The sequence below is a fragment of the Grosmannia clavigera genome (assembly GCF_000143105.1).
Source record: "Grosmannia clavigera kw1407 unplaced genomic scaffold GCSC_97, whole genome shotgun sequence".
In the NCBI taxonomy this organism is placed as follows: domain Eukaryota; kingdom Fungi; phylum Ascomycota; class Sordariomycetes; order Ophiostomatales; family Ophiostomataceae; genus Leptographium; species Leptographium clavigerum.
This window is the reverse complement of record NW_014040560.1, coordinates 1,661,241-1,684,085: the sequence shown is the minus strand read 5'-3', so window position 1 is coordinate 1,684,085 and position 22,845 is coordinate 1,661,241. Positions and strand designations below refer to the sequence as shown.

Here is a 22,845-nt window from a genome sequence, read left to right as displayed (position 1 = left end):
CAAGCATGCACCCAAAGCACAGCCAAAAAAAATATCAGCACAATGCAACGGCTGGTTGGCGCTAGTACAAACAATGCGATGCTGCTGAGCCAAGTCCTCGTAAAAACCGAGCATAGCACACACGGGCCGAATTATAGAGTCCCCCAAAATGACAGGTCCCGAAAATGCCAAGCAATCCCGGAACCCGGCACCGTATACGCAGATGGCGCAGAACCTCCTTTTCTCGAATCCTGTCCAAGGACAACCTCTTTCCAAGTTCGCTGTGACTGCCAAGGACGGATGTAGGCCAATGAGCAAGTCGGACTTATCTCAGCGGCGTTGTACTCCACGTGACAATCTAGAGCAACAAAGACGGCAGGACGTCAAGTTTCTATCGTATGTGACAGGGGAACGGCACTGGCGCTAATGACCACCGAAACCCGCACTATTGCCAAATCGCTCGACTCTGTTTTTTCGGCTGGACAAGAGTCTCTTCCACCTTCATCCTCCTTCTCCAAGCCCCGAGAGAATGACCAGAGGATTAGGAAAGATGTCGTTTGACAAAGACAACTCGACAACGGACCCGTTCGCCGGTGATGCGGAGAAGCAGATGCCCAAAGAAAACTCCCACCCAGTTGAAGAAGCCAGCACACAGCGTTGTCGTGGCCGTTTCGGTGGCGTGTTGGGAAGTTTGTTGACTGTCGAGAAGGGTGACTTGTCTGATCCGGGAAAGGAACACAACCTGAAATGGTACCAGCGGCTACTGGCTGCTGGCATGGAGACGAATGGCATTGAGCCGGTACCCGTCGCCAACCGGACGAACAACCAGCACTGGAATCTGTTCACTCTCTTCTTCACCAGCATGCTCTCTCTTCTGCCGTGAGAACCCTTTTTCGATCCCAAAGTCGAGGCGCTTCGTGGTCGTCGAGCCGAGCTAACAGAAACCAGTCTCCCGACAGGTATGCTGGCCACCTTGAGCTATGGCCTCAGCCTGCGTGACGCCTCTCTCGTCATCCTCTTCTTCGGCCTATTGACTTCCATTCCGCCCGCTTTCCTGGGTATTGGCGGAACCCAAACCGGCATGCGCCAACAGATCCAGGCTCGGTACTCGTTCGGGTATGTGAATCTCCCCTCGTCGTGATAACGAGAGACGTAACCGGCAGCAGACTGACTAAAAGTGTGAACAGATTATACCCCGCTGTTGTCCCTCTTATTCTGAATGCCGCGACGATCACCGGCTTCACCCTCATCTCCGCCGTGGTCGGTGGGCAGACCATCTCGGCCCTCAATCCGGATCATGTGAGCGTCAAGGTCGGCATCGTCATCATCTGTCTCGTGAGCTTCTCCGCGGCCCTTCTTGGCTACCGCGCATTGCACTGGCTGGAGACCTGGTCGTGGATTCCCAACCTCATTTCCCTAGTAGTTGCTGTGGGTTGTGGTGGTAAGTACCTGCACCTGCAGTCCGACACCCTACCTGCGACGGCTTCCCAGGTCCTGTCCTATGGTAGTATCGTCGCAGGCTATTTCCTGACATTTAGCGGTACCACTTCCGACTATTCCACATACCACAACCCAAATGTGTCCAAGTAAGTCTCTGGCCTTGCCGTACCTCCCTATGTAATTAGTAGGCAACAGGTGCTGACAACGGCCCAGGACCAAACTCTTCTGCTATATGTATTTCGGCATATTGTTACCGTCTATACCACTGCTCGTCCTGGGTGCCGCAATTGGTGGTGCTGTTCCAAACGTGCCTTCGTGGAGCGTTGCAAACGATAGAAGCAGTGTGGGGGGTGTCCTATATGAGATGTTGCGTCCAGCCCACGGCTTTGGGAAATTTCTCGTCGTGTTGCTTGCCCTCAGCAGCATCGGAAACATCGCCATATCGTCATACTCAATGGCACTGAATATGCAGATGATGCTTCCCATTTTCTCCCGCGTTCATCGCTTTATCTTCATCCTCATCGCGATGGCTATTGTCATCCCCTGTGCGATCAAAGCTGCCCAAGCGTGGGAGGAGAGCCTCGAAAACTTCCTGGCCATTATTGGCTATTGGGCAGGCTGCTTTTCCGTCGTGCTGATCGAAGAGCTGACAATCTTCCGTCGCATGGACTTTTCGTCTTATGACATAACCATTTGGAATGTTGGCAGCAAGTTACCGACTGGCATACCCGCTATTGTTGCGTCGATTCTCTCATTCGGTCTTGTTGTCCCAGGCATGGATGAAGTTTGGTACACTGGTCCAATCGCTAAGAAATCCGGAGACATCGGGTTTGAGATGGCTTTCGCCATCACTGGAGTGTTCTACCTCCCTCTTCGCTGGGTTGAAATCAAATGGCGGGGTCGCCTCTAGATAGGAGCGAATTGGCCGATTCAGTGAGAGCCAAAGGGAAACGACGGGAGCCACTGTAACTCGCAGGGGCCAGGAAGAGCGGGCGTGGCATTTTTCCTTCTTCGTGCGTTGAGGTATATCGCTTGGATGCCAGGTGTGCCGGACTTGAGGTGTGCAGCTAGAGTTGTCTTTATCTGTGTAGATTGCTTCAGATAGATCAACGATTGAATCTTCCACACAGAACAACATCTTCTCCAAGCTGTTGCCACTTGACATCCGCGAGACGCGCAGCTGGTACAGCCCGGTTATCGGCACCATGGACGCGGTTTGGGGACACCATCACACCGCCACGGCCCAGCCATACCGGCGCGATAGTGACAATGACAGAACGGACGAGATGGGTGTTGGTGGGTTCCAGAAGCGTGTTAATAATATTCCCACCGCCCTCAATCATGATGCTGCGCAGGCCGTGACTAGCCACACTGTCTAAGACGTCATCCCATCGGAACCGGTCAGATGGCTCAGGCGGCGCGGTAGCAGTTGCGGCAGAACCGTGCACTGTGCTCAGAATGATGTACTTTCCACCATGGCTCTCGAGAAGTTTCTGTTTTGCAGCGTCCGGCTGTTGCACAGCAGTAACAATATAGGGAGCCAAGCCTTGCCCGCGGCGGGCAGTGGCCAAGACGCGGCTTTCGTGTGCGAGTGGCCAGCGGTCGTGCGGATCGATGACAATTGGACGCGGCTGATGCGCAGAGACAGATGCTGCTCCGTCGGTATCGTCCGCAATGCGGCAGTTGAGACCTGGGTCGTCTGCTACTGCAGTTCCGACGCCGACACAAATGGCGTCATGGCGACTGCGCAAGTAGTGTGTCATGGCCTTGGACTGTGGGCCCGATAAGGCGGTACGCACACCCGGAGCCAGGGACAGTGACGAGTCAAGAGACGTAGCAAAGGTGAGGGTAACAAAAGGCTTCTGTCCGACTAGTAGGGTTGCATCGATAGCAGGTAGGTAAGGCTCCAGCTTGGCAACATCCTCCTTTGGGAAAAAAAGGGCTTCAGCCATAGCGGAGGAAGGCTTGCGAATGGTTCCAGCCTCGATATCTTGTTGTGGGATATGAGAAAGTGTGAGAAGTGCCAGAGACTGGATGAAGTTGAAGCCGGACGACACAAATCGTATGAAGTGCTGAAAATGCCCAGTAGAATTCCAAAAGGGAAGGCACCAAGAAAGGAAAAGAGAATAGTGCTATAAAGGAAAGACCATGCTAACACTGTCCTTCCTATTTTTGATCCAACTTCCCAGAAAGGACGAAGCCGCGAACTTCAGCAGCGATGAGATCAATAGAATTGCGTAAAGATGCTATGAGGGCAAGCCAAAACGAAGTACAGCCACAGGTGGGAAAGAATGAGAGCTGCCATAAATGGCGGAACACACATTAATATTCAGAATAGGCAGGGGAGAAGACCGGCAAGGAAGCGGATTTCTCTAAATTGCCTGCCGGAAAGCTTCACGCTAAGCAAACCATCGCTCAATTGCCCCACTCTAATATCATCTGGCTACGAGTAAATGTTCGCCTGCATGGTATCTTACGAGTAAGACAGAAGCAAGTCAGTACGGAGTACTCGTACATAGTACTCCGTACTGTGGCGTACGTTGGGCGCAAGTACGCTGTGAAAGTGCTACTTGGCTAGGAAAGATGCCTCCGAGGGAATATGCATTGAGCAGGGCACTGCCCCGATACGTAAATTATGGATTCGATTACTTTATGCAGCTATGTGGAATTAGGCAGGCATCAACTACCGCACGAAATGATCGGCACGACGTACTCCGTCATACATCGATGCCTTGCTGAGCCACGACGTCAACACAACTTGCGATACTAAAGATACCTTGCTCGTGGGTTGTTATCGATAAAGTCGAATGCCAGAACCGCGCAACATGGCGCGGAAACTCACGTGAAAGCGGAGAACAATGCCGGAAAGCATCAATCAGCTGAGACACGTACAGTTTTGGAAACAGTCTCATCGGCAAGCATGGATGGCACCGAGCAGTCAAGTCCGAGACTTCCAGATATTACGAGCTCTTCCCCCTTCCGGTCTTTGACTTCCCGAAAATCGTCAGCGCCAAGGGCCCTGTCACGAAACTTGCAGCGTATTTTTTCCCCGGCACAGCCCCACGGCAGAGCTAGACGGAAAAGCCGCCTTTGTCACCTGCCCACTGCAACCCAAAGCTCAACTCTTAGTGTCGTTGGAAGGCGCAAGAGGGGCAAAAGAACACCGGCTTTCTTACGACGCCGAGACGTACTTAAATGACTGATATCGCCTTCTGCTGCGCATCCCCTTGGCATTCGTCGCCTTTCCCTATTTTCCATCTCTTCCATCCGGGACTCGCCCAGGGTCTCGCTGCAAATAACTGCACCATCGTCGGCCTCGCGTCAAATCATTCGCGTCAAAACGCCAAAACCGCCGTTCGCCCCATCGCTGACCGAGCTGTTCCACCGCACATCCCACAATCCCGCCACCATGCCGGATAAGACCGACAAGCCCCCTGCATACCCCGGCGAGCCGCAGGCGCCAACAGCAGCTTACCACAACGGCTCCAACGCCTACGGTCCAGGTCCCAGCGTTGCCTACGATCAAGCCCCCTACCAGCAGGGCCCCCAGATGGGCTACCATCAACAACAGCCGCAGCCGCAGCCACAGTACGGCCAGCAGCCGTATGGCGGTCCTCAACAGTACGGTGGCCCGCAACAGTACGGTGGCCCGCAGCAGTACGGCCCACCGCCGGCCGGCTACGGATACTACCAGCAGCAGCCTCAGCAACAGCAGCAGCCCGGCTATTACGGCAACAATGGCAAAAGCAGCAGCGACAGCTGTCTGACGGCGCTGCTGGCGTCGGCGGCGTGCTGCTGCTGTCTCGACTGCCTGTTTTAGTTTTAGACGGTACGCGGCAACGCCGACGCTCATCAAAAGAAAAGGAACGAGAGATGCAGGATGAGCTGAGAGAAGACAATATGGGCGGGCCATGCCGGCATCGAAGGCATGGGGGCACACCCGTGACACGGCGCCTCTGTGTTTACGGGGTGGACGAACACTGACTAGGTTGGGCCTTGTCATGATATTTAGTACCCTCGGCATGATAATGTCGACGATGTGCAACATCCGGTCCTATGGGCTCTTCCATACCTGGTCGACTGCTGGATCGGCAAACTGTGCTATACTTTCTTTTTTCACATTTCCTTGTTTTCTTTGCGCTACAATACTCGGTTTAATACTGCTTTCCCTCATGCATTTTACATCCTCTATATCCCGGGTTGTTGTACAGATACATCTGAATACATATATATACGATCGAGCCTGGTTGGTCATCGGCGTGGCGACTATAACCTTTGGCTGGCGTCTGAGTGGTTATACAATCTTTACTGTTTTTATCCAGATGATTATTCCCTCCTTATTGTCTTACTTTGCAAAGTGTGATCGCCCAAGGCATGTAGACAACACGACGATTGACAATTCAACACAAGTGTTACAGCACTTGCAAGCTCTTCTAGCTCACAATGCATGCTCCTTTTTGCCACACGATCGCTCGTCCATGTACTAGATGATGCTGTTCGAGTATGTACAGGCTGTGAACCGTGTCAACAAGCCACAGCTTACAAAAAGAAAACAGAAGCGTGCAGCAACGTCGGCCTAGTATGCCTTCAAACCGCACGGCAGGCACAATGCGAAAGGCCGTTTGCGTACTCGTACTCGTACAAGTCACCATGTATCAGTTCGGTATCGATTATCTCGCTGCCTTGCCCGACCATAGGGTCGGTTACAAGAAGCCGGGGAAAGTGGAGAAGCGGCAGGATACAGTCAGCCGGTCGCCTGTCTCCTGCACGTTGGTAGCCTCCCGGAAACGCTCTCCCAGCTGAATGTCGGCGTCTGCACAGCCGAGATCGGATACGACCTTGTATATATTCTTGGTTGCGCGGATGGGCTTGAAGCCCATCTTAGACGCCGCACAAGGCGCAGGGCAAGAAGCACTGTGGATAACAACCCTTTCGTAAGGCCGAGAACAGCGCCGCGAGCTTGCGGCCCCGTATGCTCGGCACACTCATTTGTGCTTTTAGCTTATCTTGGGCAGGCGTAGAGGCATTATTTGCACCAGCTGCCCGCCACGTCACTAGAAGATACTATGTAGGTAATAAATAGTAGAAAGCAGGAAGAAGCAATTATAGTAATAAAAGCCCCCAAAAACAACCGATTGCCGGCTTGTCCTTCAGCTTTGGTTGCCCATCCTGCGGGGTGCGTAATTTGACATGATGGTATCCTACTACAGAGACGGTACCACGGGTGCTAGGGAAGACGGCTGGAGACAGGGGTGCAGAGCCAAGCGAAATTTGGCGGCTTCCCGTTGCTGGGGGCAGCCGAAGAACCGGAAAACCGCTCTGTCTTTGTAGACGAGCATCCACGTCCATCTTTTTCGTATTTTCACATGTGAGCATATACTGACGGGAGATGCAGCTGTCGCGGCCGATCTGCCTTCAGCAGAACATAGCAGCATCACAAGCCATGCCGTCTACACATGTCCACACACCGAAAAAGGGGCCTGCAGTTCACTAGCGATCAACGATGCCTCAGCTCAGATATCCACGGGGGCTGTGGGGATCGTGCTCCGTCCGTACTCCGTAGTGGCCTCTCGGGCAATAAGATGGTATTTCCATTACCAACCCATCCCATTCCTACTTTGCGATGTTGTACGGAGTACCATAGTACAAGCACATGCACAAGTTTGGCGGCAGATCGCCTGCCGACAGCCATTGGGTAATCGTACTTTCTCAGATTGACGGTACGTTTCAGAAAGGGCCTAAAAGAGGCGGAAAGCTGGCGGTTGCGGTTGCCATGGTTGCTGTTTTGGGAGCGCCAGCGCCAACGGAAAAGTAACCCCTGTTCGCGTGTGGTCGAATTAACCAATATAGGCACAGGACAATGCTAATAGCGCTGAGATCGATGCAATAGAAGAGGGAAGGGGCGGCTGCCACCGAGTGGAGCTCGACGTCATGGGCCGATGCAGCCAATGAGAAGCGGGCAGACGGAACTTCGCGCCGCACAAACCAGTCTAGTTTCAGGAGCGATCAGTCGAGAGCGAACGGAAGGGGAAGGAAGGAGGGCCAAATACGGAGTGGAAATAAACCCGTAAAACAAGAATATGCGTATCGCGTCGTCCACCAAGGCAGTAATGCCTGCTTGCGGGAGACAAAAGCAGGCATCGCCGTCTTTGTCTCTATCCGGCCTCCTCCTCCCTTCTTTTTGTCCTACGCTGCTTTGTCCTCTCGTGTTCCTCCTCCTCCTCGCCGGCTGTCTCGCTTTTTCTGATGGCTTCCGCCCCTTCTCGTCGACACGAGCCGAATCTAGACTTCGTTTCCCAGCGTTGAAACCCTCGACATTCCTTGCATCGATCCTGATTCGCGACGAGGACTTACTTTTTGGATCCTGCAGCATTTTTTCGCTATATCGTTTACGGTGACATCCCGGTCACCTTCACTTTCCGATCACATTCGCTTCCGATCATACATATCTAGTCTTTCAGCTGGCCGGCACCAATCCCGACTTGCAGCAAGCTAGGCCCGTCGATCACTCGTCACGCGAGCCAGCTACACGTCCACAACTTTGTCGTCGGCAAGGACGTGCTGCAGTGACTCGCAGATCGCAGCGTGCATGTAACACATACCTGCGTCACTTCGGCAGATTTTGGCCGTCTTCTCGTCCTCTGAACATAGTATCTTACATTAGCATATATCCGTCTCCATCTTTTCTGGCAACGACCGCCTCGAAATATAGAGGGCCCAGCAGCCACTCGCTTGCCTGGTCTTGCCTCTTAATAAGAGCTGGTTGGAACCAGTTCCTGGCCCTATCACCTCTCAGCATCTTTAATTTCCTCTCTTGAACGGGCATCATGTCCTCGACTACGAGCAGCACTGCTGCTGCCACTTCGAGCAGCAGTTCGGAAAGCGGATCGGCCCAGAGCTCGGCTGGCCTTAGCGTCGTTGCCTTCTTCACAGCGTTGTCGACTTCGTTGGTTATTTTTGCCGTCCAGTTGGGCGTCTTCCTACTCCTCAGAAACAAACTGGCCCGCATTTTGTCAGTATCCTACCGCTCTCGTGAGCCTCGGAAGAAATGCACTGCAGATCTGCTAACCGAGTCTCCATTCCAACAGCAAGCCCAAATCTTTTCTTGTTCCTGAGCGCGAGCGAACAGACCCTCCCCCAGCTAGGCCTTGGACTCTGGTGGCAGCGCTCCTGCGCTTCGACGATCGCGAGATAATCAAAAAGAGTGGGCTCGACGCCTTCTTCTTTCTACGTTACCTGCAGACACTGTTATTTATATTTGTCCCCATCGCCCTCATTGTCATCCCTATCCTCGTCCCCATCAACTACGTTGGCGGCCTAGGCCAATCGTTCACTGCAATCGATGCAGCAGCCAACTCCTCGGTTCCCACCGGCCTGGATACCATTGCGTGGGGCAATGTGAAGCCTGTCAACTACAAACGCCATTGGGCACATCTGATTTTGGCTGTGCTTGTCATCCTCTGGGTCTGCTTTATATTCTTCTGCGAGATGCGTGTTTACATCAAGGTTCGCCAGGACTACCTCACCAGTGCGGAGCACCGCCTGCGTGCATCGGCCAATACAGTCTTGGTCTCTGGCATCCCTGAAAAGTGGCTTACCGAAGCGGCCCTTCGCGGCTTGTTTGACGTTTTCCCCGGTGGTATTAGAAATATCTGGTTGACACGGGACTACACCAAACTGCTGGACAAGGTCCACGAACGCGAAAACATTCACGAACTGCTCGAGGCTGCTGAGAGTGAGCTCATCCGCAACGCCAAGAAGAGCCAGCTTAAGAAGCGTGCTGCCGACGAGAAAAAGGAACGCAAGAAGTTCAAGGCAGGACACGCCTCCAAAGCCGATCGCGAGGAACGTCTGCGGCATGAAGACGAGGAGGCTCAGCGGATGGCACAAGGCGAAGGTGGCATGAGCGTTGGGCATCGTGCCGTGCCTCAAATCGACGGGATAGATGATGCCAGCACCCGCAAAAGCAGCACCGAGGCTGCAAGTCAACCGATGCAGCGCCAAAAATCAATACTCAACCGGGTTTCCGGATTCGGCCTAGGTTTCTCCAAGGTTGGCTATGGCATCAGCCACGGCATTGTGGGCGGCGCTAAGACGCTGCAGCAGGGTGTCGACAGCCAGCTCGAACGGACGGGAGGCTTTGATTTTGTTAAGACTGCCAATCAGCAGGTGCCCGGCCCATCGTTGCGTCCTACCACGCGAGACTCGGATCATCCTCGCGTTGGTGTCCGGATCATGGACAGCCCAGAGAGCTCGCCTCCGTTACAAGAGACCAGAACGGGCCATCATTCAAAGCCGTCGGACGTCTCTTCACTGATCAGCCGGCCCAACGAGTCGACAGCGCAGGGTAACACTACGCGCAAAGTCACAAACTGGGAGGATGCCATCGCCATTGAGAACAGCAAATGGTGGCAGTTCTGGAAGCCGCCCAGCGGTGCCTATGCCTCGCCTATTCCGCAAGGATATGAGGCAGATGAGTTTCTTCTAGACGGGGCCGAGACGGAGAAAGAAGGCAAAGCCAAGTCTATCTGGACCCAGATTTGCACAAACATGCCCTTCTTCCGCAGTGAGGACGATGACAATGACTATCCGGTAGCCGAAAACGCAGACTACCCGGGCGATGAGAAGGAGGACGAATTTGCCGAGTGGAGAAAGTGGCTTCAGCCCTCGGATCGTCCGACGTGCCGCCTGCCCATTTTCAGCTGGACTCCGAACTGGCTGCCTGGCCTGCCTCTGATCAACAAGAAGGTCGACACCATCTACTACTGCCGCAAGGAGCTTGCCCGGCTGAACATGGAAATCGAAGAAGACCAGCAGGACCGGAACCACAAACGGTACCCGATCATGAAGTCGGCCTTCATTCAATTTAACAACCAGGTCGCGGCCCACATGGCCTGCCAGAGCATCACGCACCATGTGCCCATGCAGATGGCGCCCCGCGTCGTTGAGATCTCGCCCGACGATGTCATCTGGGACAACATGGCCATACGCTGGTGGGACCAATGGCTGCGCACGTTTATTGTCATTAGCGTCGTCTTTGGCATGACCATCTTGTGGGCGTTCCCTGTGGCGTTCTCCTCGTCCCTGTCCCAGATCGACTCGCTCGTCGCAAAGTACCCGTGGCTGGGTTTTATTGAGGACAATCCGGTGACGTACGACGTGGCTAAGGCTGTTGCCGGCGTGCTCCCCGCTTTGATCCTCTCCATTCTTCTGGCGCTGGTGCCCGTCATCCTCGACCTTCTCTCCAGTTTCCAGGGCGCCAAGACCGGGTCGCAGAAAGCAGAATATGTGCAGATATACTACTTCTTCTTCCTCTTCGTCCAGGTTTTTCTCGTCGTTTCCATCGCTAGCGGCGCCGTTGCCACTCTGCAAGATACGGTGACAAATGTGCAAGGCATCCCCCAGATTCTGGCCAAGAACCTGCCAAAGGCCGCGAACTACTTTTTCAGCTACATGATTCTCCAAGCGATGTCGACCAGTTCGGGTACACTCCTACAGGTCAAGGTCCTGCTGGTGTGGTACATCCTGGCTCGCTTGGTTGACGACACTGCTCGCAGCAAGTGGAGGCGCCAGACGGAACTTCCAAACATCAGCTGGGGCTCCTTCTTCCCTGTGTACACCAACTTTGCTTGCATTGCGCTTGTGTACTCCATTATCGCTCCCCTGATCTCGATATTTGCTATCATCACGTTTGCGCTGCTCTGGTTTGCCCATCGCTACAACATGATCTACGTCAATCGCTTCAAGATCGACACTGGCGGCGTGCTTTATCCGCGGGCCATCAACCAGACGTTTACCGGCCTCTATTTCATGGAGCTCTGTCTGATTGGCCTCTTCTTTCTCGTCCGCGATGAAAACGACGACACTGTTTGCGTGCCGCAAGCCAGTATCATGATCGTGGCGTTGATTCTCACGGCGCTCTACCAGATCCTGCTCAACTGGTCTTTCGGGCCACTTTTGCGGTACCTGCCCATCACATTCGAGGACGAGGCTGTTCTCCGTGACGAGGTCTTCCAGCGGGCACTGGACCGACGCATGGGCCTCGTCGGCGATGACGTCGGATCGGACGACGAAGCGGCAACGCTCACAGCGGCCGACAGCCAAGTCACTGGGGTTGCGAGCACCATTCCTAGCGGCAACGGTGATGGCGTGGAGCTGAAGACCCTGAAAGGACGAGGCCACCAAAACTCCTTTGGACTTTCGAACCGCCTGAATCCTGTCCGCGGTATTGCTCAGGCAGGCGCCTGGGCGGCTCAGGGAGGCAAAAAGGTACGATACGCTACACTTGGCAAAGCAGAGCATAATTTGCAATTGGCGTCCAAGTTTCGTCAAGAGCGTCGCCAGAAAGATCTGGAGGCCCAGAGGGCTATGGGGGAGGCTCTTTATGGAGGGTACAACGACGAGATTGAAGACCTGACGCCCGAGGAGCGCGACGCTCTCGTTCGAGAGGCTTTCAAACACTCGGCTCTGCGGGCGCGTCGTCCGACTGTCTGGCTTCCTCGGGATGACATTGGAGTCAGTGACGACGAGATCCGACATGCATGCAACTTGAGCGACTACATCTGGATCAGCAACGAGGGAACAGCATTGGATAGCAAGGTTCGCGTGGTCTACGGCCGTGCGCCGCCAGACTTCTCGGACATTGAGCTGATCAACCTGTGATTGCTATTGGCACGACTCTCCTTTCCGGCCCTCTGGGCTTGACGACTGTTACGAGGTTTCCATATAACAAGTAGATTTGGGCCGTTACGGCGCATGTTCAATAGCTAATTTTGGGCGAGGAGGCTTTTTGCATGGAGATTTGTTTTTCTTCAGGAATAGCGTATGCACCAGAGCAGACACCCCAAACAGACCTAAGACTGTATCTTTTAGGTATTTGTAGCTTATATGCAGCACTTGCTCTTACAACATTCGACTTATGTGAAGCACACGTGACTTGTCAAAATATGGTGCTACCAATTGAGCCAATAGCGAGCTAGCATAATACCCGCTTTTAAATCTCCGGATTGGAACGAGAAGTTTTGTGACTTTGAAGAATTGAGAGGGATGGTGTCTTGCAACGAAACAGCAGATTAACCGACTTCCGGCACTGCTCGCCCACAACAGCAGACAGACAGCACACCGCCGGTCAGCCATGGCAGCAAATGCAGCATCGGCGGCGAAGGGGGTGGCGGCCACGGCAGGGTCCAATTTCCGGGTGGGCGGGGCTAAAGTGTTTCTGTGAGTTGAGCGCGGGACGAAAGCAAGACGGAGCAGAAGGCGACGAGGGAGAAGGACGATACGATGGCAGGATGCAGATGCACGACAATTCTGACGCTGGCAGTCCCGGACACGTGATCAAGATGCTACCACCGCGACGGATCGTGTCGCCGTACTTTGCAACGTTCCAGGTGCCGCTGCGGTTCAACAAGCTCGACCTGCGCGACTACCTGTACCACGCCTACGGCGTGGAGGTGCGCAACGTGCGATCGTGGCTGACGCCGCAGCTGCCGCGACGGCGTTTCAGCGACGGTGGCAGCACGCCGCTCGGTGGTGCCGACGACTTGGACCTGCGCGACGCCAAGTCCTTTGGCCGTGGGCCGTGGTACCGGCCGCAGCCGATCAAGCGGATGATGGTAGAGCTGGTCAAGCCGTTTGCCTATCCAGAGGCGCCGGCCGAGCCGACCGAGGCTCAGCGCGGCACCGACGACGATCCGCGCGCTGGCTGGGACTACGACATGCACCGCCGCCTCGCCCTGCAGCAAAAGTCCCAGGAACAGAGCCACAGCCTGCGCGTGCACGAGAAGGAGTTTCCTCTGCGCGACCAGGAAGAGCACGTGCCCGCCTTCCGGGTCGGCCTGGCCAAGCAGGCCCGCGAGCTCGTGCTCGGCGAGCGCGCCTGGCGCAGCTCCGCCAAGCTGGACGCCCGCTGGGACGCACTCGAGGCGGCCGAAACGAAGAGCGGTGCCGGCGGCCCGGCCAGGTCGTCATAGCGAATACGATCGGGAGACAGGAGGCAAGCACGGGCAGGGCAGAACAGTCTGGCAGGCGAGAGCCACGGACCCCATTCCATGCCTGCAGCAGGTCCGGGACCACTGGCACAACACTCTTGCTCGTCCCAGATCGAGCTTCAATGGGGACGCATTCTTCCGTCTCGCTTCTGTATTCCTCCCTCTCTTTGTATGATATAGACGGTTCTCGGCGTGTATCTAAGGGCAGGCAAGAAAATAAAGTACAAAAGGAAACATCTCGCATCCCGTCCGACACGTGCTCGCCAGATCTACGCTGGGAAGGTGCGAAACTCTGTTGATTCAAGAGATGTTCTAGGTTCGAAAAGGAAGTCACAAGGTTCCGTCTTCTCCCAGCAACCGTTTTGAGGCAGTCGCAACCGAGACAGCCTCACCCCTTCTCTATCGAGAACTTTGCTGCCCAGAGTCAATAGGCTAGCCCGTAGAAAAAACAACACTCTTCCTCTCTTCCTAGCAACTGTCAACAAGACGTGAGCTCACTGCATTTGTCTTACTCTCGCTGTCTGTTTCAATATTTCCACATGTCCGGACACTCGCCTCGAGGCGAGATGGACGCAGACAAGCAGCCATGTCCGCTACATATCGTCAAGAGAGACAGCGATGCATCCTGTTCCAGCAGCAAGAACAGCCGTCCCGGCCAGCGGAAGTCCAGCAGTGGCACGGACGAGAGCCAGGGGAGCGTTCGCGAGGTGACCGGCATGGATCTGCCTCTGGCAATTCCGAAGAAACGAAAGGGCCTGATGTTCCGTCATGGCGAGCGCTTCAATTCCGGCGCTTCGGTCGCGAGTCACAGAAGAGCCCTGAACTATACCGACAACTTCGAGGACCGTGATGACAGCAGCAGCGACAGTGGCGAGGAGGGCAGAAGACTGATTCACACAGCTGAAGCTGACGGCTTTACCTCTGTGCGACTGCGATATTTGCAGGACGAGCAGAGCTCCGAGCGTAAGTTTTTCTTTTTTGACAAACTAGCAATGGCCGAGGAATATGGCCAGGAGAGAGTGTAAGAGCTGACTCCGGATGTGATAGCAGATGGCCATAGAGAAAGGCTAACATCTCAACCACCACGGCCGATCCCTGAACGGGTCCCTTCTCCCTACTTCAATTTGGTAGACACCATGCACTCGAGGAGAGCTGAATCTGAAGCCGAAGCTGGAAAAGAAGCCGAAAATGATAGCTATCTCCATCAGATGGACATCATGAGACACGGCCCTCCGCAGACGGAGGAATTTGGTCTCTGTGATGACGAGAATCGATCCAGACGTGGCATTGAAACTAGAGACGACATGCTCCGCCGGTGTCCGTCATATGAGTATATGCCGCGAACAGGCTTATCCCCTACCCCTACATCTCACACATATGGAAGGCTAGCATCGACAAACACATTGCCAGAAGTTGAGACAGTTCCTCTTGGTCCATTGGAACGATCGGCAACAACTTTCCCCTTTAGAAGCCAACAGCATCATCAGCACCATCAGCAGCAATACTACCAACATCAACCTCACAACCCTCAGGCTCAACCACACTTTCGGCCGAGCTTGCCCTACTTACTTTCAGAGCCCGTTCCGGACCCGGATCCCCAGATGCTCACGCCCGTCATTACAGTCACGCCTGAGCGCAGATCTGTGGGTGGGACTGTGAACCGCTTTTGGGTCGCAGTTGAGCTGCATGCACAAATCACGCGGCCGTTAGATGGGGGGTTTTCACGTGATTACCCCTTCCACCACAGCAGCCGGCAGTCCTCGATAAGTGTATCTTCTTTCAAGAACAACGCGGGTATGTATATATTGCATATTTCGCATGTTGAACTGCGGAACATACCTACTGAACGAAATGGATTGTAGGCCTCTATCGATACGGATATATATCCGATATGAATATCGAGGTTCTTCCGACTGCCAAAAGTGAGATTCTAGAAGTCATAGGGAAGAGTCCCAGCCTTATGTTAGTAGGACCACGATATGAACACCTTGTGTGCCCTAGTGGCTTTATTGCTAACCAATCTATAGAACACTGCTTCCTGGATCTCGGCGTCTTCTTGTGGCCCACGTCCAACTTGACACCAAAAAAGGCACGCCCCAGATGCCGGCTAATGATTACTGGGCCCATCGTCAACGGCAGAATTCCGACAGGCTCATTGAAGACTTGGAAGTGCAACTAGGAGCAACATCTCAAGAATATATGCACATCCGACTCACGTACACGCACTCTGGCTTTCCAAAACGGGAGATTGGGCGAGATGTGCTGGGACGGGATGGCGGATGCGTCTCGGTGCGGACGACGATTGAAACCACGGCCACAGCTGTGATCATGCAGCAGAACGCCTGCTCGCCCTGGTCGCCTCCGCCACCGCCGTCGAGCAGTCCGCTTTCGGGAATTGTGGCCAGACACTGGGGGCCAGCCGCGGCCGCGGACATGGCGCAAAGAATGGCAGCCACGTCAATGGTACGGATGGCGAGGAAGTCGGCAAATCCAATGCGGCCGTGGGATTCGTTCGATCCGCACTTTTCAGCAGAGCGGCAGAGGACACCGGAGATGGCAGATTCCGGCGAGCAGGAAGAGGTTACGCCCCGAGCAGCATTGCAACAGCGCGAATCGGGGCCCAAAGACGACGAGTCTTCTCCCAGACGGGCACCGACACCTGTAGGCAAGATCTGGAGACAGATTCGACGGGTATCGTCCACGGGGATGCGATCGACGTCCCGCCAACATGCCCAAATGTCGCAAGACGAACTCAGGTCATCGTCTTTAGCCAAGCTGCGGGTAGGGGAAGACTCACCGCTGCCGGGCTGCTTTCCGCCACGGACCAAAAATGCCAAAGAGCCGGCAGAAGGGCTGAGGCAGGCAATTCCCGACACGGCACCTCGCGCGATCAGGCGTCCAGTCGGGATTGACACGACGAATCTGCAGAGCCTCAGCCACCGGGTGTCGGACATGAGCCTTGGCAGCGAGAATATCAGAGAGAGGCAGCCGACATACAGCGGGATGCGAAGCAGCAGCCGCAGCAGCAGTATGAGTAAGAAGTCGGGAAAGTGGTCGTGGACAGGATGGTTTGCGTAATTATCAGATAAGAGGACGCGGGGGCAAAGCATGGATAGAAAGGGACAGTGCTTTTGAGTGTGAGATACAGCATTAGAGGAAGCGTGGCATGCTGCTAGTTGACTTTGTTACTGTCTGTCTGTTCGAGTGCCACTCGTGGTTTGTGCCTCCAAATAGGATATCCGTCATCGTCAAACTCAGCCCATTGGAAGAAGGAACAGCCCGGGTTGTCAGGGATGTTGCCGGCATGGCACATCCAGAAGTAGCGGCCGTAGTTGTCTTTCTTTTTCATAACAACACGAAGGACAGCGGAGATTCGACAGCGGCACTGGGGGGTGTTGTTGGGATGGAACTCGGGGCGATAATGGCGGTAGGTGATGTTGATGCGCTTGTTGCCGGCGATAGGATGAAGGTCGATAGAGGTAGTGGGGGCGATGCAGTGCTTCCACTGCTCCTGCATCTCGGCGTGCATGACGAGCAGGGAGTTATGGGGAAGATGGATGCTGATCTGGCCAGCAGCGTCGTCGAAGTTGTTCAGGTTGTCGTTGTTGTCGTTGTTGCCGTTGTTGAGGCTGCGGTCACGTGCAATGACGCGACGGACACGAAATTCGCGAGTGACGCCGAGGGACAGCGACCCGATGACGGCGCGTGGGCCAAGGTAGGTAAGCTGGTCGCTGTGCCAGCCGACGGACTGCTGAGGGCCGCTGTAGCAGTTGACAAAGGCGGCGTTGGGACACCAGGGACCGGGATGCTGGTGGCGCAGCTTGCAGCCGCCGGGATAGCGGGCGGCGATGCGCTGGCGGACAGCAGTATTGACGGCGGCCTGAACTATGGGGCGGACAGCGGCCAGCTGTGGCGTGCTGGGGCGAACGTTGTCGATGCGGGAGCCGTTGTAGAGGTAGGGTGTGGTGGAGGTCGGAACCGACGTGACATCCAGGCCGTCATCGACGAAGAAGCCCATTGTGTGGGGACTCGTGACGACCTGCTCGAACAGCTGAAAGCGCGGAGTGGCAAAAGAGGGTGCCTCGGCCAGCATCTCATGCAGCAGCGCATTGGCCGTGTCGGCTGGCAAGAAGTTGTGCAGCAGAGTGCAAGGCGTGTGAGCCTCGACGTCGACGGGGTCGAAGAGATCCAGCGTGCGACCGCGTCGAGAGAGAAGCGGCTGGACCTGGAGGACCTGCTTTGTCTGCGTCGACTGCGTGGCAAATCCGCGCAGCGATGTCTGCTGGATGGCACCACTGCTGGCACGCGGCCGCTTTCGTCGTGCTGCTGCTGCTGCTGGTCCTCTCTGGAGCGTTTCGGCGGCGGCAGCGACGGAGCCGTCGTGGGCCAGCAATACATCCAGCAGCACGTCCTGGTCCATGTCGCCATCCAGCAGCGAGGCCAGCAATGCCAGCTTGACCTCTGTCGGGGCGTCGTCATCGTCAATTCCCGGCCGATTGCAAAGTCTCGTCGACGGCTCGTCAGCCGGGCGCTTCTTTCTCGTCACAAAGGCATCCATGGCTTCCGGTATTTCGAGCAGGTCTGCCCATATCTGGCACGGATCAAGAGAAGAGGCGACAGCGCAAAAGAGTCTGCTCCGATCGAGAATCGGAATGGTCAGTTTAAAAGCAACGAGATGGTGGGGTCAAGATATATAGCTCGCGAAGGAGACGCGAAAGCACGTGATCCAATTAAGGTACAAACACGCCCCTTGGAGCTGCCTCGTTTTGAGCAGTGTCCACCACAGCGATCGAGCTCTCGCCGAGCACGTCGTACACCCACACAGTACCAGCACACAGCGATCATGTCTGGCCGCAACAGGAAACGAGCCCGCGCAGACGAGGACGCCGAGATGGCCGACGATGCGGCGCCGATGGCGGCCGGCTCGCCTTTTGCCAAGAAGCGACTGCGGCTGGCGAGCGCTGCGGCGGCGCTCACAGCAGCACCGACGACGCCCCAGACGCCGCGGACGGTACATACGATAGCGTCGGCGATCACAGGCGCGCTCGCGTACGGGGCAAACCAGGTGAGGCGGACGGAGTGCGAGCTGGACGGGACAAGAAGAGAAAAGGGCGAGGCGTACGATGCGTACGACGAGTACGATGTCGACCAAAACAAAGACACGCTCGTCGATTCGGCCGTCGGTTCGACCACGCCGTCGCGGCGGAAGAAACGCGACCCTCTCGGCAACCTGGCCATCGACGGGACCGACCGGCTGAAGAGCGGCCTTGACCTGGGTCTGTCGCGGAGCCAACGGGTGCGCAACACGCTTAAGAAGTTTGAAGAACGTGTACAGGGCGGCGGTGGTGGTAGGAGTCGGGCACGAGATCGGACGAGCGGCACCGCAACGGCAGCGACAAGACCAAAGTCACCGGTCAAGGCCCGGACCGTTCTGCGTGGGAAGCCGGAGTCGGTAAAGGAGGGACAGGAAAAGATGCAGAGAGACCAAAACGACAACGACGACGACGACGACGACGAGGTGTGTGCCATCTGCGGCAAGCCCGAGTCGGAACCGCCCAACGAGATCCTCTTCTGCGACCGCTGCGACCTGGCCGTCCACCAGCAGTGCTACGACGTGCCGGTCATCCCGGTGGGTGACTGGCTGTGCAAGACGTGTACGTCCGGAGGCGTGGCCGAGGGAGTGGCCGAGAGCGGCGTGCCGTTGCAGCCCAAGGCAGAGTTTGCACAGCAGAAACCACCATCACAGACCATTGCCCACTTTGAGCAGCATCTGCAGGGGCTGCAGCGCGTGCTGCTAGACCGCTGCACCGGCCGCCGACGGCTGCGGCTGCGCGGCCAGGACGAGGCCTGCGACAAGGTGCGCCAGCTGGTCGAGCAGACAGTGGTGGCGGGCGAGGGCAACTCGATGCTCGTCATCGGGGCTCGCGGCATCGGCAAGACAGCCCTGGTCGAGACGGTGCTAGACCGCATGGCGACCGAACATGGCGACGCCTTTCACGTCGTGCGCCTCAGCGGCTTCGTCCACACGGACGACCGGCTGGCGCTGCGAGAGATCTGGCGCCAGCTGGGCCGAGAGATGGCCGTGGAAGATGAGGTCGTGAGCAAGGTGAGTTTGGGGGCTCTCTTTTTTTTTTTTTTTTTTTTTCTTTTTTTTCCTCTTTTCTTTCTAACAAACACCCAGACCACCAGCCATGCTGACACGCTAGCATCGCTACTCGCCCTGCTCTCGCACCCGTCCGAGATGGGCGAGGCTGTGACCACCGACAGCAGCTCGGCCGACCCCAATAGCGCAGTCACTTCACGTTCTGTCATCTTCGTCATGGACGAGTTCGACCTCTTCGCGACGCACCCGCGGCAGACGCTGCTCTACAACCTCTTTGACATTGCCCAGGCTCGCAAGGCGCCCATCGCCGTGCTCGGCCTGACCACCAAGATCGACGTCGTCGAGAGCCTGGAGAAGCGGGTCAAGAGCCGGTTCAGCCACCGGTACGTCTACCTGTCGCTGCCGCGCAGCCTGCCCGACTACTGGGACGTCTGTCGCCAGGGGCTCGTCGTCGACGACGAGGACGACGCCCGGCGCGAGCACATGGACACCGCCCTGGCCGGCTTCTCCGCCTTCCAGCAGTGGTGGAACCAGATGATCGAGGTGGGTGTTGCTGTTCTCTGGTCACGTGTGCTTACATATGCTTACGTAATAGAATCGGCGCCGTGAGCCGGCTCTACAGAGCCAGCTCGAGTTCCACTACCACAGCAGCAAATCGGTGCCGGCCTTCTGGACAGCCTGCATCATGCCGCTGGCAGCGGTGTCGGCAGCGGCGCCGCGCCTGCAGATGCCGGCCGTCGGCAGCGACAGCACAACCCCGATCGGCTCGCTGGAGGCGCCCGACTCGAAGCTGCAGCTGCTGGCATCGCTGTCAGAGCTGGAGCTGGCGCTGCTGATCGCGGCCGCCCGTCTAGATATTGTGCTCAGCACGGACACGGTCAACTTTGCCATGGCGTACGACGAGTATGTCTCGCTGATGGGCAAGCAGCGCGTGCAGTCGTCGCTGGCGTCGTCGGCTCCGGCCATTGGGGCTGCCGTGGCCGCCGCGACCCGACGAACACCCGGACGTCCGGCCGGTTCCAGTTCCGGTTCTGGCATCGTCGTCGGCGGTGGCGCGCGCGTGTGGGGTCGCGGTGTGGCAGCACGGGCATGGGAGCGGCTGGCCTCGCTGGGACTGCTGCTCCCGGCCGGTCTCGGCGGTGCTGGTGGTGCTGGAGCGACGGGTGGGCTGGAAGGACGGAGCATGTGGCGGGCCGAGGTGGCACTCGAGGAAATCCCGGCAGCAAAGGGCATCCGGCTGGGCACGATGCTGTCTCGATGGTGCAAGGAGATCTGAGTGGGCGGTGGAAGGACGAAAAGGTAGAGCCATCTGGCTGCTCACGATTGGATAGAAAGAGAAAAGGAGCCTGTTGGACGTGCAGCGTTTTACGTCAGCGATGCTGTCAGAAATGGACAGAGGCCCAACTGCGACGTACTTGGTCACAAAAAATAATACTACCCGCTCGCTGTCTGTCGAATTATCTCAGCAGCAGCTGCTGCGCCTTGCTGTCGTGTCTGTCTCTGTGGAGGCAGGTGCCTTTCAACCCCGTGGCTCTTTCTATTTTCGGATGCAGCTGTGCCGTCTCCTCCATCCACCGCCTTCTCTTTGTCTCTTTGTCTCTTTCATCGTTTGCCTCGTCTGAACAGCAAGACGGATCGCTCGCTTGTCCATTTCCGTCGTCCCGACCTTTGTCAGTAAGGTCCCCAGCTCGGCGTTTTTTGTTTTCTGTCCGTGCCCGAGCGAGCGCTGCGTCTTGAAATCATCGCCTTCTGCTTCAACCGCAATTCTGCGCGTCACCATGACTTGGCCGAACGATCGATGACCAAGAACGCACAGCACAGCACAGCCCGCCAGCCGTCCATGATGTCGAAGCGGTCCGTCTTTACGAGCGTCACGCCGCTGCCGGCCTCGGTCGGTCGTGCGGCCGTGCTCGCCTTTCTGCACGACTACGAGGCCATCATCGACGTCAACCCGCTGGTGACGGAACGTCACCGCATTCCGGCCCCGCCCAACGCCGATCCGGACGAGGCCCTGCGCGTGTGGTACAGCCTGACCGATGCCATCGTGATGCCGTGGTCGTCGGGCAAGGACAAGCGTCGCAGCAGCAGCAGCAGCAACAACAGCAGCAACAGCAACAGCAACAGCAACAGCACCACCACATCCACCCCTGGCACCACCGTCTCCTACACATGCGTGTTCCATCCCCTATCCGACGGCCTGCAGACGCACTGCCGCGCACCGCTCGGCGTCGACATCCGCGCGCGCTGGACCGTCGCTGGCACGCTGCCGGACGAACCCCGCCAGCCGGTCGAGCTCGGTCTCGCCCGCCTCGGCGCACCCGCTGTCGGTCTCTACCTGCGCGAAGACGTCGACCTGCACTGCAGCCCGCTGATGGCTGGCTTCGTCAAGAAGACGCTCCGGCGCTCGCACGCTGCGCTCGTCGCCCGCCTCGCCCGCCGCATAGCCGCTGCTGCTGAGACCGTCGACAGGCGGCGTGACAGCGGCATCATCCAAAACGCCCATGCCGCTGCGATACCGCCAACGACCGACTCGGACAGGCCGGATAGCACCATACCCTCGTCCCTCCGCTGTCCCCGACTTCTCTCGCCCGCCGCACCGCTGCCGCCGTCGACGGCTTTCCCCCTTCCCAACACCACGACTTCCTATCCGTCGCCACGCTACGTGCCAACACCACAGAACCCGCAACAACAGCAGCATCGCCCTCGCTTCCCCACTCGTCAACGTCAGGTCTCGCTGGGATCTTCACCATCCTCCACTGCTCCTCTGCCGGGAGTCCTCCACGCAGAGACGCAACCGCGTGGGATCATGGCTCCGGCTCTTCGGTCACAGCAGCAGCCGCCAGCAAAGCAAGACAAGGCAGCCCAGCCAGAATACCTGCTGCAGCCGCATACATACGACGCAAGCAACGGCCAAAAGGCCAAGAACACCAATGCCATGACCACCACCACCGCCCCTGCCACTATCGACTCCGTCCGCACAAACCCAGGCCTATACCCAGAACCACTGAGGGTCCCAAGGCTGCCGAATCTGCCACAGGCACCATCGCAGGCGCAGGCCCCAACGCGGACGCAGCCCATTCCAAAACATCCCGACTACCCCCCCATGAACCCGTACGACGATGGCGACGACTCGCCCGTTTTGGGTCACATTGTCGAAATAAATACCCAACACCCCATGCCCGTCTTCGTCGAGCTGGCCGCCGATTCCGAACTGCAGCTTGTTCCTGTCATGCTGGACACGGGAAGAAACAACAATCGGAGCCGAAGCTGAGACGCAGGCAGACTGCTCAGTTTGGTTGTTAGTGCTTTGCCATTCTTTGCGATGCTCGTAGC

At 56.7% G+C, this 22,845-nt stretch overlaps 8 protein-coding genes across 8 annotated transcripts; 6 read left to right on the top strand and 2 right to left on the bottom strand.

Annotated features, from left to right (window-relative positions):
* Positions 1-508: 508 nt before the first annotated feature.
* Positions 509-2,329, top strand: CMQ_4426 (cytosine-purine permease; the record flags this gene model as incomplete). Its single annotated transcript, XM_014312582.1, has 4 exons — positions 509-858; positions 928-1,095; positions 1,167-1,565; positions 1,633-2,329. The coding sequence occupies 4 exons, from the start codon at positions 509-511 to the stop codon at positions 2,327-2,329; spliced, it is 1,614 nt and encodes a 537-aa protein (XP_014168057.1).
* A 196-nt stretch (positions 2,330-2,525) lies between these two features.
* On the bottom strand, positions 2,526-3,371 carry CMQ_4334 (riboflavin biosynthesis protein; the record flags this gene model as incomplete). The annotated part of the gene is made up of 1 exon (XM_014312490.1): positions 2,526-3,371. One exon carries the CDS (start codon positions 3,369-3,371, stop codon positions 2,526-2,528), a length of 846 nt encoding a protein of 281 aa, XP_014167965.1.
* Positions 3,372-8,246: 4,875 nt separating this feature from the next.
* Positions 8,247-12,081, top strand: CMQ_4580 (duf221 domain protein; the record flags this gene model as incomplete). The annotated part of the gene is made up of 2 exons (XM_014312736.1): positions 8,247-8,431; positions 8,508-12,081. 2 exons carry the CDS (start codon positions 8,247-8,249, stop codon positions 12,079-12,081), a joined length of 3,759 nt encoding a protein of 1,252 aa, XP_014168211.1.
* Positions 12,082-12,553: 472 nt separating this feature from the next.
* Positions 12,554-13,391, top strand: CMQ_4393 (mitochondrial ribosomal protein; the record flags this gene model as incomplete). The annotated part of the gene is made up of 2 exons (XM_014312549.1): positions 12,554-12,639; positions 12,743-13,391. The coding sequence occupies 2 exons, from the start codon at positions 12,554-12,556 to the stop codon at positions 13,389-13,391; spliced, it is 735 nt and encodes a 244-aa protein (XP_014168024.1).
* A 557-nt stretch (positions 13,392-13,948) lies between these two features.
* On the top strand, positions 13,949-16,487 carry CMQ_4810 (uncharacterized protein; the record flags this gene model as incomplete). The annotated part of the gene is made up of 3 exons (XM_014312966.1): positions 13,949-14,372; positions 14,460-15,203; positions 15,499-16,487. 3 exons carry the CDS (start codon positions 13,949-13,951, stop codon positions 16,485-16,487), a joined length of 2,157 nt encoding a protein of 718 aa, XP_014168441.1.
* Positions 16,488-16,581: 94 nt separating this feature from the next.
* CMQ_4874 (cue domain containing protein) lies at positions 16,582-17,967 on the bottom strand (the record flags this gene model as incomplete). Its single annotated transcript, XM_014313030.1, has 2 exons — positions 16,582-16,974; positions 17,068-17,967. The coding sequence occupies 2 exons, from the start codon at positions 17,965-17,967 to the stop codon at positions 16,582-16,584; spliced, it is 1,293 nt and encodes a 430-aa protein (XP_014168505.1).
* A 285-nt stretch (positions 17,968-18,252) lies between these two features.
* On the top strand, positions 18,253-20,788 carry CMQ_4424 (origin recognition complex subunit; the record flags this gene model as incomplete). Its single annotated transcript, XM_014312580.1, has 3 exons — positions 18,253-19,515; positions 19,591-20,055; positions 20,108-20,788. The coding sequence occupies 3 exons, from the start codon at positions 18,253-18,255 to the stop codon at positions 20,786-20,788; spliced, it is 2,409 nt and encodes an 802-aa protein (XP_014168055.1).
* A 522-nt stretch (positions 20,789-21,310) lies between these two features.
* On the top strand, positions 21,311-22,783 carry CMQ_4492 (uncharacterized protein; the record flags this gene model as incomplete). The annotated part of the gene is made up of 1 exon (XM_014312648.1): positions 21,311-22,783. The coding sequence occupies one exon, from the start codon at positions 21,311-21,313 to the stop codon at positions 22,781-22,783; it is 1,473 nt and encodes a 490-aa protein (XP_014168123.1).
* Between the last annotated feature and the right edge of the window lie 62 nt (positions 22,784-22,845).